Raw genomic sequence first — 17,352 nt, forward strand, 5'->3', positions numbered from 1 at the left:
CCAGTTTACATAATTGATTGGGTAATTTATTTAGAGTTAAAAAAGAGGTATATTTGGAAGAAATTTCTTAACCTAAAAACCGAGCGATGATAGGAATTAAAAATGCCCTACATTCGAAAACTTTCTTTGGATCTTACAAATTGAACTAGATGATGTTTGATCCTCAGATTACAGGAATAAAACTTAGTTTTTCATTCATATCCTTATGTGTGGGTCACAGTCAGTGGAATTAAGAGTACTGTGATTGTTTTCCTAAGGTATAGTGAATATGCACTGTTATAGTATCATCTTCCAACAAGTACTGTTCTCCTTACTCTTCACACTCCTGATTTTCTTTACTTGTGTGTGGTGGGTATTCTTTATTCTTGAGTGCTAAATTTTCTGAGCAGAACATAATATATCCCATTGGATATATTATGTTAGACTTTGCTTGTGTTTACTTCTTACAACTCATTGAAAAATCATTCACTGTTTGTTCCTCACTCTAACTTTGTAAAGTAGAAACTAGTTGGAAATTTTATGAAACGAACAGTACACTATATTAACAAGCAGCAAAATGTAGATGCTGTCTTCAGAATAGCATCATAATTCTCTTCCATTAAATTTTTCAGTTATTGACTTTCCCATAACCTATCTGACCATGTTGTACTTAGTATAATAATTACTGTTTTTGAAAAGGTGAATCTCTTTGTAGTATACTATCCTGAATTTATTTCCATTAATACCTGTGGCTTGACTTCGATGCCAAAATGGCTTTTATGCTAAAGGATGGATTATGTTAGCTAAGGATGGATTATGTTAGCTTGCCTATGTTTACTTTGGTCATTTAGTCACTGCCCAGCTGTTCCACAATTAGAAGCTCTTGCTGCTGCGAGTAGCATGCTTATGATCATCAGTATTATTTTTATTTTTATCAGAAGTCTGTGCTCTCTTTTTTTTCAATTTATTTTATTGAGGTATAGTTGATTTACAGTGTTGTGTTAATTTCTACTGTATAGTAAAGTGACTCAGTTATACATGTGTATATATATATATATACACATTCTTTTAAAAAATTTGTTTTGGAGTTTAGCTGCTTTACAATGTCCTGTTAGTTTCTTCTGCACAGCAACTTGAATCAGCTATACATATACATATATACCCTCTTTTTCTGGTTTTCCTTTGCATTTAGGTCACCACAGAGCATTGAGTAGAGTTCCCTGTGCTATACAGTTATGTTCTCATTAGTTATCTCTTTATTATACATAGTATCAATAGTGTATATATGTCAATCCCAATATCCCATTTCATCTCACCCCCCCCTTGGTATCCGTACGTTTGTTTTCTATGTCTGTGTCTTTATTTCTGCTTTGCAAATAAGATCATCTATACCATTTTTCTAGATTCCACATATATGCGTTAACATATGATATTTGTTTTTCTCTTTCTGACTTATTTTACTCTGTATGACAGTCTCTAGGTCCATCCACATCTGCAAATGACCCAATTTCATTCCTTTTAATGGCTGAGTAATATTCTATTGTATATATGTACCACATCTTCTTTATCCATTCCTCTGTTGATGGACATTTAGGTTGTTTCTGTGTCCTGGCTATTGTAAATAGTGCTGCAGTGAACATTGGGGTGCATGTGTCTTTTTGAATTGTGGTTTTCTCTGAGTATATGCCTGGGAGTGGGATTGTTGGGTCATATGGTAGTTCTATTTTTAGTTTTTTAAGGACTCTCCATACTGTTCTCCATAGTGGCTGTATCAATTTACATTCCCACCAACAGTGCAAAAGGGTTCCCTTTTCTCCACCCTCTCTCCAGCATTTATTGTTGTAGATTTTTTGATGATGGCCATTCTGACTGGTGTGAGGTGATACCTCACTGTTTTGATTTGCATTTCTCTAATATGATGAGCATCTTTTCATGTGTTTGTTGGCCATCTGTTTGTCTTCTTTGGAGAAATGTCTATTTAGGTCTTCCACCCATTTTTTGATTGGTTGTTTTTTTGATATTGTGTGCTATCTTTTAATAGACTTTTAATTTTCATGTTTGATCATTTTCATATGATACCTTTTCTGTGCATACTACCATTCTGAGGTATAGTCTAATACTAAACCAGGATTAAAAGACTAGTATTTAGTCATTGCTTTCCCTACCACATTAGTGTTTGAAATCTTCTCCACTCTCTCGTATTTTACTTTTCTTCTCAGAAACAAAACAGATATATATAGATAGCTTTCATATTATTGTCAAGAATTATCAATTGTTTATAAAGTATTTAATAATATGTGATATGAGAGTGGAAAGCATTACTTAGAATTTAAATTCTCCTATATACTATCAGCACAAGTATTAATTCTTTATAAGTATATGGTATGTTGCTTTCTGCTTTTTCCATAAGGTTAGTCTTCCAAGAAATTCTGAACTACATTCCAGTGACATTCATTTTTATTTAAAAGTTTTCTTTAATAAAAATACTTCTATTTTAAAATGAATATAAATACATGATCAAATTGTAGAAAATATCGAAAAGGAAAAGGCTTATGTCTAAAATACTGATGGGCTGTTAACGTGGTTCTTCTGTTCATTTTTGTTAAATTCTAACGAAAAATACTGAACATGTTGAATACCTTTTTATATTCTGATAATCTCTTTGAACAGTAAATATAAGAACATCCCTTATTATATTTTGGTTTTCATAAACTACAGATGTTCATTTCTTACATTTTGTGTTCTTTTGACTTTATCTTAATTTACTACCTATATTTTCAATGTCATTTTCATACATTTGTTTATTCATTCACTCTATTTTAATTGTATCATCATAAGCTGCCAGAATTCCTTCCTAGAATAGTACAGCATATAAACAATTATAATATGAACTATATTATATTCTGTCCAATGACAATCATTAGAATTTAATCATTCCACTATTTTTGAATATTTTGTTTTAAACTTTATTATATCTTATGGTAATATGTTCAGCTCTTGCATATAGCATATTTATGATTTGGATTACTTCCTTAGGGTAGAGTCCTAGAAATGGATTTTTATGATAATAGTATATAAAAATTTTTGTGATTCTTGATATGTATTGCTAAATTACCTTCCAAAAGAGTTCTGTCAATAACACTGTATGATTATATCAGCTTTTTCACATCTCTAGTAATGCTGAGTATTAATAGTTTATACTCAACCAATTTAATGTGCAGAAATCTATTTACATGTTTTTGATTACTAGTGAACGAAGCTGATTCTTTTTCAACATTTATCATTTTTCTTTTGTTTATTGTTCATTTGCCCATTTATATGAGCCATAATAGTTTCTTTTTCTCATATGAGAATATTAAAATAGTATTTTTAAAATATTGAATCAATAAATTCACTAAAAGTAAATGTTAAAATATATAAAATGATAATTAAAATATTTAAAAAATCTTTTGGGTAAAGGTAACCATTTTTCATATTTGTTAAACAGGTTTTATCCTTTATATTTTAAGTTTTTAATTTGTTTGATTTTGCTTTTATTTAGAAATACTTTAAATATTTTTGTTATCACATTTGTTGTTCTTATTCTTTGTTTGCTTCTGTCAACTGCAGACTCTCATCCAGAAGTTTGATAAGCACTGAATCCGGTTTTCTCTGGCATTTTATTTAAGTAATGTTGCCTCTGGAATTTTTTAGCATCATAAAAGCTGCATACTTTATTAATTTGAGCTTCATAAATCCTACCAGATTGCTGGTAGGAAAATGTATCAGCTGCTGTTCTTTCGATTGTGTTTTTGTTTGTTTGTTTGTTTGTTTTTGGCTGCATTGAGTCTTCATTCCTGTACACGGGTTTTCTCTAGTTGCGGGAGCTGGGGCTCTTTCTTCGTTGCGGTGCGGGGGCTATTCTTCGTTGTGGTGCATGGGCTTCTCTTGTTGCGGAGCACAGGCTCTAGGCACACGGGCTTAAGTAGTTGCAGCACGTGGGCTCTAGAGTGCAGACTTATTAGTTGTGGCGCATGGGCTTAGTTGCTCCACGGCATGTGGGATCTTCCCGGACCAGGGAATGAACCTGTGTCCCGTGCATTGGCAGGTGGATTCTTAACCACTGTGCCAACAAGGAAGTCCCAGTTGTGTTTTTTGATTGAGGTGTTTCATATGCCCACTCCATTCCGACAGAGAAGCTCAACCAAATGGAGAAAGTAAGAATGTATCTATAAAGTACTAAAATTGCCACACATCTCTCCCTATAGACAAAAATCACATACTGGAAATATATAGAAGTTCCCTGCAAAATACAAAGATATCATAAACTCTGTCATCACTAAACAACTTAGAAAATAAGGTTTTTATATAATTATATATCCCTGCAAAGCTGTAATCATGGTTTTGAGGCTTATTAACGTTTTAGCCTGAACTTTTTTGTTCTTTCATTAAATATACACAGTCCTTCATCTTTTCCTAGCATTTTCCACTGTGTACACTGATAGTTTTGACACAGATAATGTGGACCATTCATACACAAACCGGAGATTTTGTATCAACTAGAAAAGTGTGTAGAGAAAATGTGCTGAATCCATGCAAGAGATTAAAGAAAATAAACTTTTCCTCAATGCAGTTAGTTCCGTGAACAGAAATTTTTCTGGGTTTGATAATCAACTACTTAGGAGTTCCCTTTTTTTTTATATGATTTTTCTTCTCTCCTGTATTTCCTAACACCATCTAACTGATCATCCGAAGTAGAAGTCTCAGAATTGTTTTCCCTCTGCCACATCTTTCACCTCCAGTTATTTATCACATCTGATGTCTTAAACTTCAGAAATGATTCCTTAGCTTGATCACTTCCCTGTAGCCCCTTAACTCAGCATCTGATCTTAGGTATGAACTTTTCCAAAGGCTGGCGATCTGCCTCTTTTTATTCTACCCTGTCCACAGAAGAGTGCTATCATCATTTAAAAAAAAAAAATCTGCCTTTCACACTATTAGTAAACAGATGTTAAAAATTCCTAGTTGCCTACTGAAGAATGTCTAAATTGATTAGCCTGGCACAGAGAGTTTTGTCAGTTTTTACTATTTTACCTACATTACCTGTAACTTATTTTCTGAATATGTTTCCATTTTACCCCTACTGTTGAATATTTTTTCTCCCTTATTTGTCAACTTATTGTTCAAATGTTAAACTTTCCCTGCCTCTTTCATTCAGAAACACTTACTTCTCTGCTCTGTGTTTTGTTTTGTGTATAGTTCTATTTATATAATTGTATGGAAAGTTGCTCTTTTCTTCCATTATAAGGTGAAGTAGATTTTAAAATGTTTTTATTAGAAAACAATTTATATGCTTATTGCACAATCAAAACAAATGTATATAAGATCCATAATTGCTTGTACTTTGGTGTGAACCACTGTTAACACCTTGGTTGTAGTCTTCCAGGTCCTTTTCAGTACACATGTATATTGGATAATTTTGTTTGCAGTATACATATATATATTGCACTTTTCTTGGATTATATTGTGCATATGTTTTGGTTACTTAATATTTCTAAACTGAAATATATGGGTAATATCTATCAGTAGTATAAGTCTACAACTTTTAAAAATATTTAACTCTTTAGTAGAAGCAATACGTACACACAGTAAAAATAAATCAAAGTGAAAAATTAAGCATTTCTCTTTAAGACTTCCAGTTTTCTGAAATGGACCTACCCTATCATTCATCAGAATTCATCAGGATTTATAAGGCCAAAATTTGGAATAAGACTAATTTGCCCATTGATTCTCACTGCTATTTATTCTCTGTGCATATTATGCTGGAGGTTCTAGTGTCTGCACTAAGGCAGGAAAAGAGGAGAAAACATTTTTTTCCTTGTTCACAAATTATGACTGTATATGTATGGCAAAAACAGAAGAATCATTGCTATTAACTAGAGATGTTAGCAACTTGATTGGATAAAAAAATTGATGTAAAGATTATATTTCTAAACACCAGCAACAAATAAAAATTAGGTTTAAACAAATATCATTTACAGTACTGTTAAAACGTAGGAAGTATGAAGTCATGACTGTAAGAGATGAGAAGGATTTATGGCACAAATTATGAAACTAATAGATGTTAAAGACCTAAATAACTATACCGTGGTATATACCGTAATCATGGATTGGGCAGTTGTCAGGGTTGGGGGGTGCTTGCTTCATGGATCTTAGTTGCGCAGCATGTCGGCTACACGTGGACAATTTAATATTGGAAAGATATCACTTGTCCTTGTGTGTGTGTGTGTGTGTGTGTGTGTGTGTGTGTGTGTGTGTGTGTATAATTGCAATCCTAGTCAAAATTCTGACAAGTTATTTTTTGGAAATTGACATCTAGTTGTGCATTTATGTGGAGGTCCAAGAGGGCCAAGAATAGTCAAAGCACTCATGAAGAAGAACATGAAGAGGGCACTTGTCCTTCCATTGAGACTGATAAAACAATAATATCTAAACAGAAATGGAATTTTTGCAGGGGTAGGCATATAGATCAGTGAGTCAGAATAAAGAGCCCCCCCTCTCTCCTCTCTCTCTCTATACACACACACACACATACACACACATATATATAGTTGTCTGTCTATTTGTCTGTCTGTCTGTCTTTCGGTCTTTGGTAGTGGTGATGGTCATGGTAGTTAAACAAGTGCTGAATTTCAAAATACTATTTTTAAATTGTATATTTATTTCAGGTACCTTTAAGAAATTTATAAAAAATAAAACTGAACTAAAAACGAAGAAACAATTTTAAAAAACCTTCCCTTCTTCTCCACTCCATACGGGGCAAACACTAACAGGTTTTTTTTTTTAATTAAAAAAAATCAATTTATTTTTGGCTGCGTTTGGGTCTTTGTTGCTGCGTGTGGGCTTTCTCTAGTTGCAGCAAGCAGGGGCTGCTCTTCCTTGCGGTTATGCAGGCTTCTCATTGCGCTGGTTTCTCTTGTTGCAGAGCACAGGCTCTATGTGCGCAGGCTTCAGTAGTTGTGGCGCATGGGCTTACTTGCTCCGCGGCATGTGGGCTCTTCCCAGACCAGGGATCAAACCCGTGTCCCCTGCATTGGCAGGCGGATTCTTAACCACTGCGCCACCAGGGGAGTCCCGTGACTTTATGACTTAAACAATATACTTAAAGCCTCTTTTTAAAAAGTTGATCATTAACACGAGATACTTGTGGACTCTTTTCAACTGAAGGAATGAGAATAAGAAAACTTTTCATCTCTCCATTCTTCCATCTTCAAAATGTCAGTGTTATAGATGATGTTTTTACATTCTGTTTTATAAGTATAATTAAATGTTACATATTTTATCTCTGCATAGATTCGAAAGTTGAAAACCAAACAAAACATCATTACTGAATAACTAGGTAGATATTTTTCTCTGTAGAACCAAGTAGTGTGATTGAATCAACTCTTAGAAGAGAAAATACAATCCTTTGTTATTAAAATTTGGACTATGTAGGGGAGAATTTTACATGAAAAAAATATAATAGACCCTCATTTAAATTTCTTTCAAAATACTTACACTTTTCCATAGTCATACACAGTTGTCACTTTTTCCTTTTTTTTTTTAAACCCCATACAATTTTTTTTCTTCCTCCCTTCCTCCTTTCCTTTCTTTCTTTCTTTCTTTCTTTCTTTCTTGGCCATGCTGCAGGGCTTGTAGGATCTTAGTTTCTTAGTTCCCTGACCAGGGATTGAACCCGGGCCCTCAGCAGTGAAAGCACCAAGTCATAACCCCTGGACCATCCGGGAATTCCCTCTTATGTTTCTTTTTGATTTATACACCAGCACAGAATACAGTAGTTCATTGTCTTTTAGCTTCCTGTATTAAGGCTGGTGTTATTCTGATTCTTATTCCTTTTTATGTAGTGTGTTATTTTTCACCCCAGAAGCTTTTAAAGTTTTCTCTTAATATGAGAGTTCTGAAATTTAACAAGGTATGTCCAAGTGTGGATTCCAGTCCATACTTCCGGGTATAATTGCTTGGTGTTTGGAGATACCTGAATATTATATATATATATTTTTTTTTCTTTTCTCTTTTGACAACTTCTTTTTTTCCTAGTGTTTCTTTCTTACCCTTCGTTATCTCTGTTCTCCTTTTCTGTCATTCATGTTAAATGGATCTTGGCCCATCTAATTCATTCTCTGTTCCTTTTAAGTTTTCTTTCATACTTTTCATCTCTTACATTTTTGATCCAATTTCTGGGTGTTTTTCTTAATTTCAGTTTCGTTCTCTTCATCTTTTTAAAATCTGTGTCCATTTTAATTGCTTAGGTCATTGATTCAACTATTAATTTAAAAAATTCAATGGTGGTAGTTAATTTATAGCAACTCTGTTATTCTCTAATTGTTCTTTTTTCATATAACTAGACAGGTAAGTTTCCCCGAATTGTCTCTGAGAAAAAACTAGGCAGAAAGTGAAAAACAGTGTGAGAGTTCCTCAAAAAGTTAGACTTAGGGTTACCATTTGACCCAGTAGTTCTATGCCTACGTATATACCCAACAGAAATGAAAATGTTATATCTACACAAAACCTCGTAAATGAATGTTTATAGCAGCATTATTCCCAATAGCCAAAAGATGAAAGCAACCCAAGTGTCCATTGTTGGATGAAGGGATAAACAAAATATGGTATATCTATAATGGAATGTTATTCAGCAATAAAGAGGAATAAAGTACTGATATATGCTGTAGCATATATGAATCATGATAACATTATGCTAAGTGAAAGAATCCGGTTAACAATGCCATACACATATATATTATTCCATTTATGTAAAATGTCCAGAATAAGTAGAAATACAGAAGATAGAAAGGAAATTAGTGTTTGTTTAGTCGGGGGAAGATGATGTAAGATTGATAGCTAAAGGGTATGGGGTTTCTTTTTGAGTTAATGAAAATATTCTAAAATTGATAGTGATGATGGTTACAGAAGTATAAATATATTTTAAATGATCAGATTGTAGACTTCATATGGTTGAATTGTATAATATGTGAATTATATCTCAATAAAGCTGTTATCAAAAGAAAAAAGAAAAAGGCAGGCAAGGAATCTACACAGTTCCTAGATAAAAGAGGACTTTTTCATGACAGATTAGAGCATTTAAACAGATCTGACTCTTGTCAGGGTAAGGTAGGAGTGGTTGGGCAGCTACCCTCGTGTACCAAATATAGTATTTAAAGAAATTGCTCTTGCTGTTATGTCTCCTGTCACTGCTTTGTCAATTCTGTTACATTTGCTTTCTGTTAAATTAGAATTTGTTATTTCTCAAATTCGTTGTCTGTGCGTGGCATCTTTCCTTGCTTTGTGGTGCTGTTATACTTTTGTTCATTTTCATATATAAAAAACATACTTTTTGACATTCAGTCAGAGTTGGAAGGGGAAGCGAGCATATGCTTCCTCTTCCATCTTGAAATGTGAGGTTCTATAATTTTTATACCCCTTGAACTAATTTTAGATATAACATTAATAAGCAAATTTTTGGTTTCTGTAGAAAACTCTTAGTTGACTGGAATGAGGAGAAATACACTGATTTCTATGTGTTTGTAATTAACAAGTAATTCTGAGACTGCAGTTCTGAATTTGACTAACCAGTGAGTTGTATGTGACCTTTGTTGGACAGTCTGCTCAAATACTTTATGCTTCACTTTCCTTGTTTGTTAAATAAAGGCATTCTGTTTATCCCTTTTAGTTTTAAAATTGATCATGTTTACAGTTGACTCTTGAACAACATAGGTTGAACTGTGTTGGATCCACTTAATAAGTGGATTTTTTTTTTTCAATAAACATAGTTTACAGGTGTTTAAGTGTGGGGAAAAGTTTGTGTTTGGTTAGAGATCACAGTATGTGGAATCAAAAGCACTAGGGTTTGAGTCCTGACTTTATCCAAACTGCTTTAGCATCCTGCCCTTGGGTGAGTCATTTATCAATTCCTTTATTTTTGAGGCAGAGATAACTATCCCCGGATTTTTCCACAGAGGGGTGGAGGATTGGTGTGTTGACGCCCCTCTTCCCCTTCTATCCTGCCTGAACAACTCGCAGTGGAAGACCTTCACATAACTTTTACAGTCTGCCTTCAGTGTCCATGGTTTTATATCCATGGATTCAACTAACTGTGGATTGTGTTGTACTGTAGTATGCAGGTATTTATTGAAAAAAAAATTGAAAAATATAGGAGCTAATAGTACCCACCTCATAAAGTTGTGAGCATTTAAAAAAATGATGATTTGGATAAAATGTTTAAAACAAAATTTTTGGCACACATAATAAATATTATATAAATGTTAGCTGTGGAACCTCACCCTAAAACGTCGGAGGGTTCTGAAATCCTGTAAGTGTTAGAAAAACTGAATAATAGTCAAACAGGTTTCTTTGTTTCATATATCTCAGTGCCTTTAATATGCTGGTACGCTCTATGAAAATTCAAGATGGAAATAGAGTACACACATTTCCTATGCTTATTTGGTCACATAATCCTTTTTCTCTAGATCGTCTTGCAAAGCTAGTGTTCTTTTTATTTTTTTTTAATTTTTTATTTTTTGCGGTACGCGGGCCTCTCACTGTTGTGGCCTCTCCTGTTGCGGAGCACAGGCTCCAGACGCTCAGGCTCAGCGGCCATGGCTTACGGGCCCAGCCACTCCGTGGCATGTGGGATCTTCCTGGACCGGGGCATGAACCCGCGTTCCCTGCATCGGCAGGCGGACTCTCAACCACTGTGCCACCAGGGAAGCCCACTAGTGTTCTTTTTAAACTGTAATAGTCTAGAACCATATTGGTCCAGTCAGGCAGCGGCTAGCCTTGAGGTTATAGATACTCAAATTTAAGTTAATAAAGTTAAATAAAGTTTAAAATTTTATCTAAAATAAAACTCATCAGTCACACTAGCCACCTTTCAAGCGTTCAATGGCCACGTGTGGCTAGTGGCTGTCAAACTGGACACACAGATACAGAACATTCCCACTGGAGTCAGAAAGTTCTGTTGGATGGTGCTGGTAGAATTTGATAACAAAAACAAACAATAGAGTATGTAGTTGGTTTACTGTAATTTTAGTATCTTTAATAAATTTAGGCCCACCTAGTTCTTCCCGAAATATTATAGTTGTTTGATTCTTAGTCATTGGAAGGAAGAAATTAATGATGATGGAATGCAGAAGACTATAACTTAAGGAAAGTTCTTGAGAAAGTGAGAAAGGATGGTGTTGCTGTAGCAACAACAAACTGGGTGGCCTACAACAGAAATTTATTCTCTCAGTATTCTTGGGAGGCAGAAGTCTGAAATCAAGGTGATAACATGGTTGCACTCCTTGTGACCAGCCTAGGGGAGAATCCTTCCTTGCTTCTTCCAGCTTTTGGTGGGTGTTGGCATTCCTTGGCTTCCTTGGCATATGGCCACATCACTCCAATCTCTGTCTCCATCTTCACCTGGTCTTCTCCTCTCTGTCTTCTCTTTTGTCTGTTGTAAGAAGACCTGGCGTTGGATTTAGGGCTCACCTGGGTAATTCAGGAGGGAGGATCTTACCTGAAGATCCTGAACTTAATTATGTCTGCAAAGACCCTTTTTTCAAATAAGATTACATTCACAGGTTCTGGGGGGGAACATATCTTTCTGGAGAAATTGGCTTTTGAAAGTGGAATGACCTCAAACGAACATGGCAGTTGATCACTGTTTGTTTACTTTGTCTGTTCATTCTTCCTCTCTCCTCCAATCTCTAATATCACTCTTAGTTGTTACATAGTTCAGAAAGTAATTACAAGAGAACATTTCCTAAATTACCACAACTAACCACCTATCTGCATCTGGGACTATGTACTTTGTTTTCTCTCCTGTTAGTATTAGGTGAATATTATTAGTGGTATACAAATACTGCTGTTAACATTGTGGCAGGTTTGCTAATTGTGTGTATTGGCATCTCAGGGTTTTATAGATGGGATCTGAAGGCAATTGGAAGTATGGAAGTGGGTATAATAACTGTGTTTTTCTTACTCCTAATGTAACCATTTCTGTATTTGCCTCTTTTTATATTTTGAAGTTCTGTGAAATGTTTCATTTGAGTAAAAAGATCTACTTCCATACTTAAAAATTTAAAGTTTTGAAAATACTTTCCAAGACTTGCGTCTTTTTTGAATACTCTGTTCACCTCCCAATCTCTCTCTTCTTTGACTGATCTTCTGTAGCACTTGCTGTCTACGTTGCATACATTTTGTTGGTTGATAACCTGGTATTTAAAATTTTTCTTTTTCATGTGTATTCATCCTTTTGTCCCTCCAAAGCTTGTAAATCCTTTGAAATTAAAGTGTATACGTATGCCCTTTGATTATCCCCCACAGCATCTAACATGTTAGAGATACGTAGTAGGGAATATTGACTTGTGATCTGGATTATTAAATGCTATGTAATTTGAAACTATTAGAATCAGTATCCATAGCCCGTTGTCTGGGTATGTGTAATTCTAGGGGTTTATATGGATCATCTTATATGAAAAGTTTTATGTATAGTTAGTATATGTATTTTCCTGGAGAGAAGTTCTCTAGCTTTTATCAGATGCCAAAGTAATGAAGTATCAAAGGTTTAGTTCATCCCTCTCTGCCCCTATATTTGGCAGATACAGAAATTGTGTCACTAAGGAGCTTTCCTAGAATCATACAACCCAATGTAATTTCCCAAGTCTTTAAGTTATAAACCAATAGCCTTTATGATATCTAAAACTTCTAGAACTTATTAGAATATACATTTGTAAGGATTTTAGAGTTCAGCACTTAATATAGGAAGATATGCATTGCTTATAAATAATAATTTATAAAGTTTTATTTTTACCTTCTGTTTAGTTTAATGGCTAATTATGGTCAGCATATATATTTTAAATTCTTATAGTTGTACACTTGTGGAAAAAATTTCTTAAATATGGAAATTTAGCAAAGTTGTTTTTTATACAACATTTTAATTCATTTATTCAACATAATTATGTAGTTCAAAAAGTTTCACTAAATGTGATTTAACGAACTTCTAATCAGAAAAATTTGCATTGTGACAACTGACAAATGCTAACTTACTTTTTTCTACTGTGATTTCCTTTTAGGTTTGATGAACTTGTAAAAAAATTCAAAGTTGAATATCATGCTGGTGGCTCTACCCTGAATTCAATTAAAGTGGCCCAGGTTGGTTAATTATTTTAAAGGTGATAAAGAAATGGATTCAGAATGATTCTAGACTTTTGGTCATTGTGCATAATTATTCCAATCTATATTTTGTTGCTATAGAATATTTCTGTTGGTTTTGAATGTTTATTATTCATTTACATTTCTTCTTAATTTCTTGTGGAATCCTTTGATTATTATTTTATATTTCATGTTATTGATTTGTAGAAATTCTGCATATTTTATAGATAGTATTCTTTTTTATTCTATAAATTCGAAGTATTCCTTATTTGTCATTTGTACTTTAACTCTGCTTATCATGTCTTTTACTTTGCCAAAGTTCTTAGTTTTTTTTAATATAGTTAAACTTCATGGCTTCTGCATTTCATATAATGCTTAGAATGGAATTCTTACAACAAGATACTATAAGTTTTCTTGCTGTATATATAAATACATATATACCTATATATCTACATAGTTTTATGTATGTATGTGTAAATTTATGTATCTGTGTCTATACCTATATACGTCTTCCAGAGGATAATTGGATAAACTCATTTTGACATATACTCTACAAGTTACCAGCGTGGCCTAATTTTAAGTGGGAGTGTTAGTGTTCTATTTAAAGTTCCAATTATGAAGGACATGAAAAAGCTTTACAAACTTCTGGTTCTTACCTCTACGATTTGTAAACTAGCTCAAAATCCCACTAACTGCAGTCAAAGGTCAACTCTGATGGACTCAGGTCATTTTGATTTTTTTATTGATTAATGCTTTCCCTTTGAATTTTAATTATGGGCCAGAGAAGTGGAAAACTGACAAACAAAGGTTGAACAATTTCTGGTTTTTTAAACTAACTTTTATTAGATTTAGACATACACTGTATAATTATCCTGCATACTTCCAAAGCTCAAATTTAATCATAATATTAAAATATTGTAGGTTGTAAAATATTGTGTGCAGTGGCCTGAGGAGATGAGGTCTTTGTATTTGTTCAGCTGATTTTGTTTGTTTGTTTGTTTAACATTCCGGTGGTCACTTTGTGAGCTCAGGTTCATGGAAAAAAGACAGTTTACTTCTGTATTCGTTTTCTCAGGCTGCCATAACAAAATACCACTCACTGGTTAGCTTCAACAACAGAAATTTATTTTATTACAGTTTTGGAGGCTGGTGCCATCTAAGATGAAGGTGCTGTCAGGTTTGGTTTCTGGTGAGGCCTCCTTCCTGACTTGTAGATGGCTGCCTTCTCACTGTGTCCTCATGTGGGGGTGGGGTAGTAGGGGGAGCGTTCGGTTCTCCAGGAACCAAATCAACTGTATCTTAGTCTTGGATTTTCCAGCCTCCAAAAAATTTTTTGTTGTTGTTCAAGCCATCCAGTCTGTAATATTTTGTTATGGCAGCCTGGGCAGACTAAGATAGGTTATATACCCAAAAGAATTGAAAGCAGGGTGTGGAAGACATACATGTAAACCCATGTTCATAGCAGCATTATATTCACAATAGCTAAAATGTGGAAGCAACCCAAATGTCCTTCAGTGAATAAATGGATAAACAAAATGTGGTATATGCACATAATGGTATATTTTTCAACCTTAAAAAATAAGGAAATTCTACCACATACTACAATATGGGTGAATCTTGAGCATATATACTAAGTGAAATAACCCAGTCACAGAAGGACTAATGATGATGGTTCCAGTTATATGAGGTATCTAGGTTAGTCAAATTCATAGAGATAGGAAGAAGAATGGTGGTTGCCAGGAGTTGTGGGAAGGGGAAATGAAGAGTTATTGCTTAATGGGCATAGCGTTTCAGTTTTACAAGATGAAAAGAAAGAGTTGTAGAGATAAATAGTGGTGATGGTTGTACAACAGTGCAAATGTACTGTATGCTTTAAAATGATTAAAAAGGTAAATTTTGTATATGTCTGTTACTACATTTAAAAAATAAATCAAAAATAGATTCTAGAAATGCTCCAAAAGGGAGTGATATCAGCTTGATTCAAGTTACGGATTTCATTTGTTTATTCAATAATCAGTGAGGCGACATAACAAGTCAAAAGCATGGGCTTGCTCTCGGGGCCATGGGAGTCCATTAGAACTGGGTTTGAGTTCAAGCTTTGTCACTTTATTGGCTATGAAAGCATGAGCAACTTTTATGGGCCTTTCACCGGTAAATGGAGGTTAATGCTTATTGCAGGTGGAAGTTGTAAGGATTTATGAGATAATGAATGTTTTTTAAAAATTATGCTTCTTTTTGTTTTAATTAATTAATTAATTAATTTTGGGGGGCTGTGTTAGTCTTCGTTGCTGCGTGCAGGCTTTTTCCAGTTGCAGTGCACGGGCTTTCTCTAGTTGCGGTGAGCGGGGGCTACTCTTCATTGCAGTGCGCGGGCTTCTCATTGCAGTGGCTTCTCTTGTTGCAGAGCACGGGCTCTAGGCATATGGGCTTCACTAGTTGTGGCACGTGGGCCCAGCAATTGTGGCTTGTGGGCTCTAGAGTGCCAGCTCAGCAGTTGTGGCGCACGGGTTTAGTTGTTCCTTGGCATGTGGGATCTTCCCCGACCAGGGCTCGAACTCATGTCCTCTGCATTGGCAGGCAAACTCTTAACCACTGCACCACCAGGGAAGTCCCTATCCTACTTTTCAAAAGAAAGTTTGGAGAGGGCTCCCCCCCCCATTTTTCTGAATTTTCTTCATCTTAACAGAATGTAAATTTACCCATTCATGGACAGAACAACCAGTTTTTTGGCTCTCATTCATTTAAAAATACTTATTTCAATCTAGTCTTCTGTTGAACATCTTGTTTGGGTTTTTAGTTCCCCTACTATTTTGAGAGGGCTTTTCTTTTACATCTGATTGATGATTCAACTACATAATTGCCCAGTTATAATTTATGACTAGGGTAACCACAGAGTTTTGAAAAACATTCCTTTAGAATACTTTTCTTTAGAAGGAGAATTCTTCAGATTTTCCTTGGCAGTCATTAATAGGAAGAACTGATTCCTTTGTACATAAAGCACATATTTGTTGGGCATCTGCTATGTGCTAGTCATTGTGCTAGGTAGTAGCTGGTAACATAAGCTATGTCATCTAAACTTTAAGTAAAATGTGATAAAATATTTAGAGCCTTAGAGTGAACAATCTTGATATAATCTTGCTTGAATCTATTGTGAATGAATGAGGTTGAGCTTTACGCTGTTTAAGAAGTCTAACCAGGGACATCCCATCCAGGAAGGTTCTGGTTTTTGTTTTCAGTTAATGCACTTGATTGGTTGATTTTGGGCTTTTGTCTTCTTTTCTTATTCATTTGTGTTCTCCTTCACCTCTGAGAACAACTGGATTACAGTCTTCCATTTTCTCTATCACTCTAGGTTACTGAAGAAGCAAATACTGGACAACAAATACCAGTTCAGTGTAGCTACACTAACTGAATGTATGCTAGGTGCTGTGAACTGTATATCTAAAATTAGGGCCAAGAATAAGAGTAAGAATTCAATCATCATCGAAGTATTCATAAACCATTTTTTTAAAGACTTTTTTTATTTTTTGATGTAGACCATTTTTAAAGTTTTTACTGAATTTGTTACAGTATTGCTTCTGTTTTATGTTTTGGTTTATTGGCTGCAAGGCATGTGGGATCTTAGCTCCCAGACCAGGGATCGAACCTGCACCCCCTGCATTGGAAGGCAAACTCTTAACCGCTGGACCACCAGGGAAGTCCCCATAAACCATTTAATTCTATATGTTTTTCATTAGCATATGCCATCTGTAATATGTGTTTTTTGTTACAGGTATTTTGAAAATAATTCAGTTCTTCTGTAAAGACAAGAAGAATAACAAGATAGATGAAATTCATAGATAGTAACCTGGTAGGTTTTAAGATTGAGGCAAAACTCATAGGATATTTTAAGTATAGATAGTAAATAAACAAGTGGCTTGGGAAACAGGCAAAGTTGATACAATTTCTTAAATATAAATAGCAAGTAAGTTTGTAACCTGTAAGACTGCTAAAGACAGAATAAAGAAAACCTGTGTTGTAACAAACAAGAGTATTACTGATACATAGAAAGAGATGGAAAGACTGTATTATGATCATATACCACTAGGCCCACCTCTCCAAAGATCACTCATTAGTGAAACTTACTATGTTCTCATTCTAACCCCCACATGCATATAACCCAGGAAAGGCAAATAAAGCCATGGCTGTTCAGGCTCTTTTCCA

The 17,352-nt window shown here is 34.5% G+C and overlaps 1 protein-coding gene across 3 annotated transcripts in view; it reads left to right on the forward strand.

Annotated features, from left to right (window-relative positions):
• Positions 1-17,352, forward strand: part of ADK (adenosine kinase) — a gene marked incomplete at both ends in the record, with an annotated part of 516,283 nt that overhangs the window by 179,465 nt on the left and 319,466 nt on the right. For all 3 annotated transcript variants that reach the window (XM_079719313.1, XM_079719311.1, XM_079719312.1), the window contains one exon: positions 13,071-13,149. In XM_079719313.1, the coding sequence (XP_079575439.1) occupies positions 13,071-13,149 (79 nt within the window). The remainder of the gene's footprint in view (positions 1-13,070; positions 13,150-17,352) is intronic.

Source organism: Hyperoodon ampullatus, assembly GCF_949752795.1.
Source record: "Hyperoodon ampullatus genome assembly, chromosome: 1".
In the NCBI taxonomy this organism is placed as follows: Eukaryota; Metazoa; Chordata; class Mammalia; order Artiodactyla; family Ziphiidae; genus Hyperoodon; species Hyperoodon ampullatus.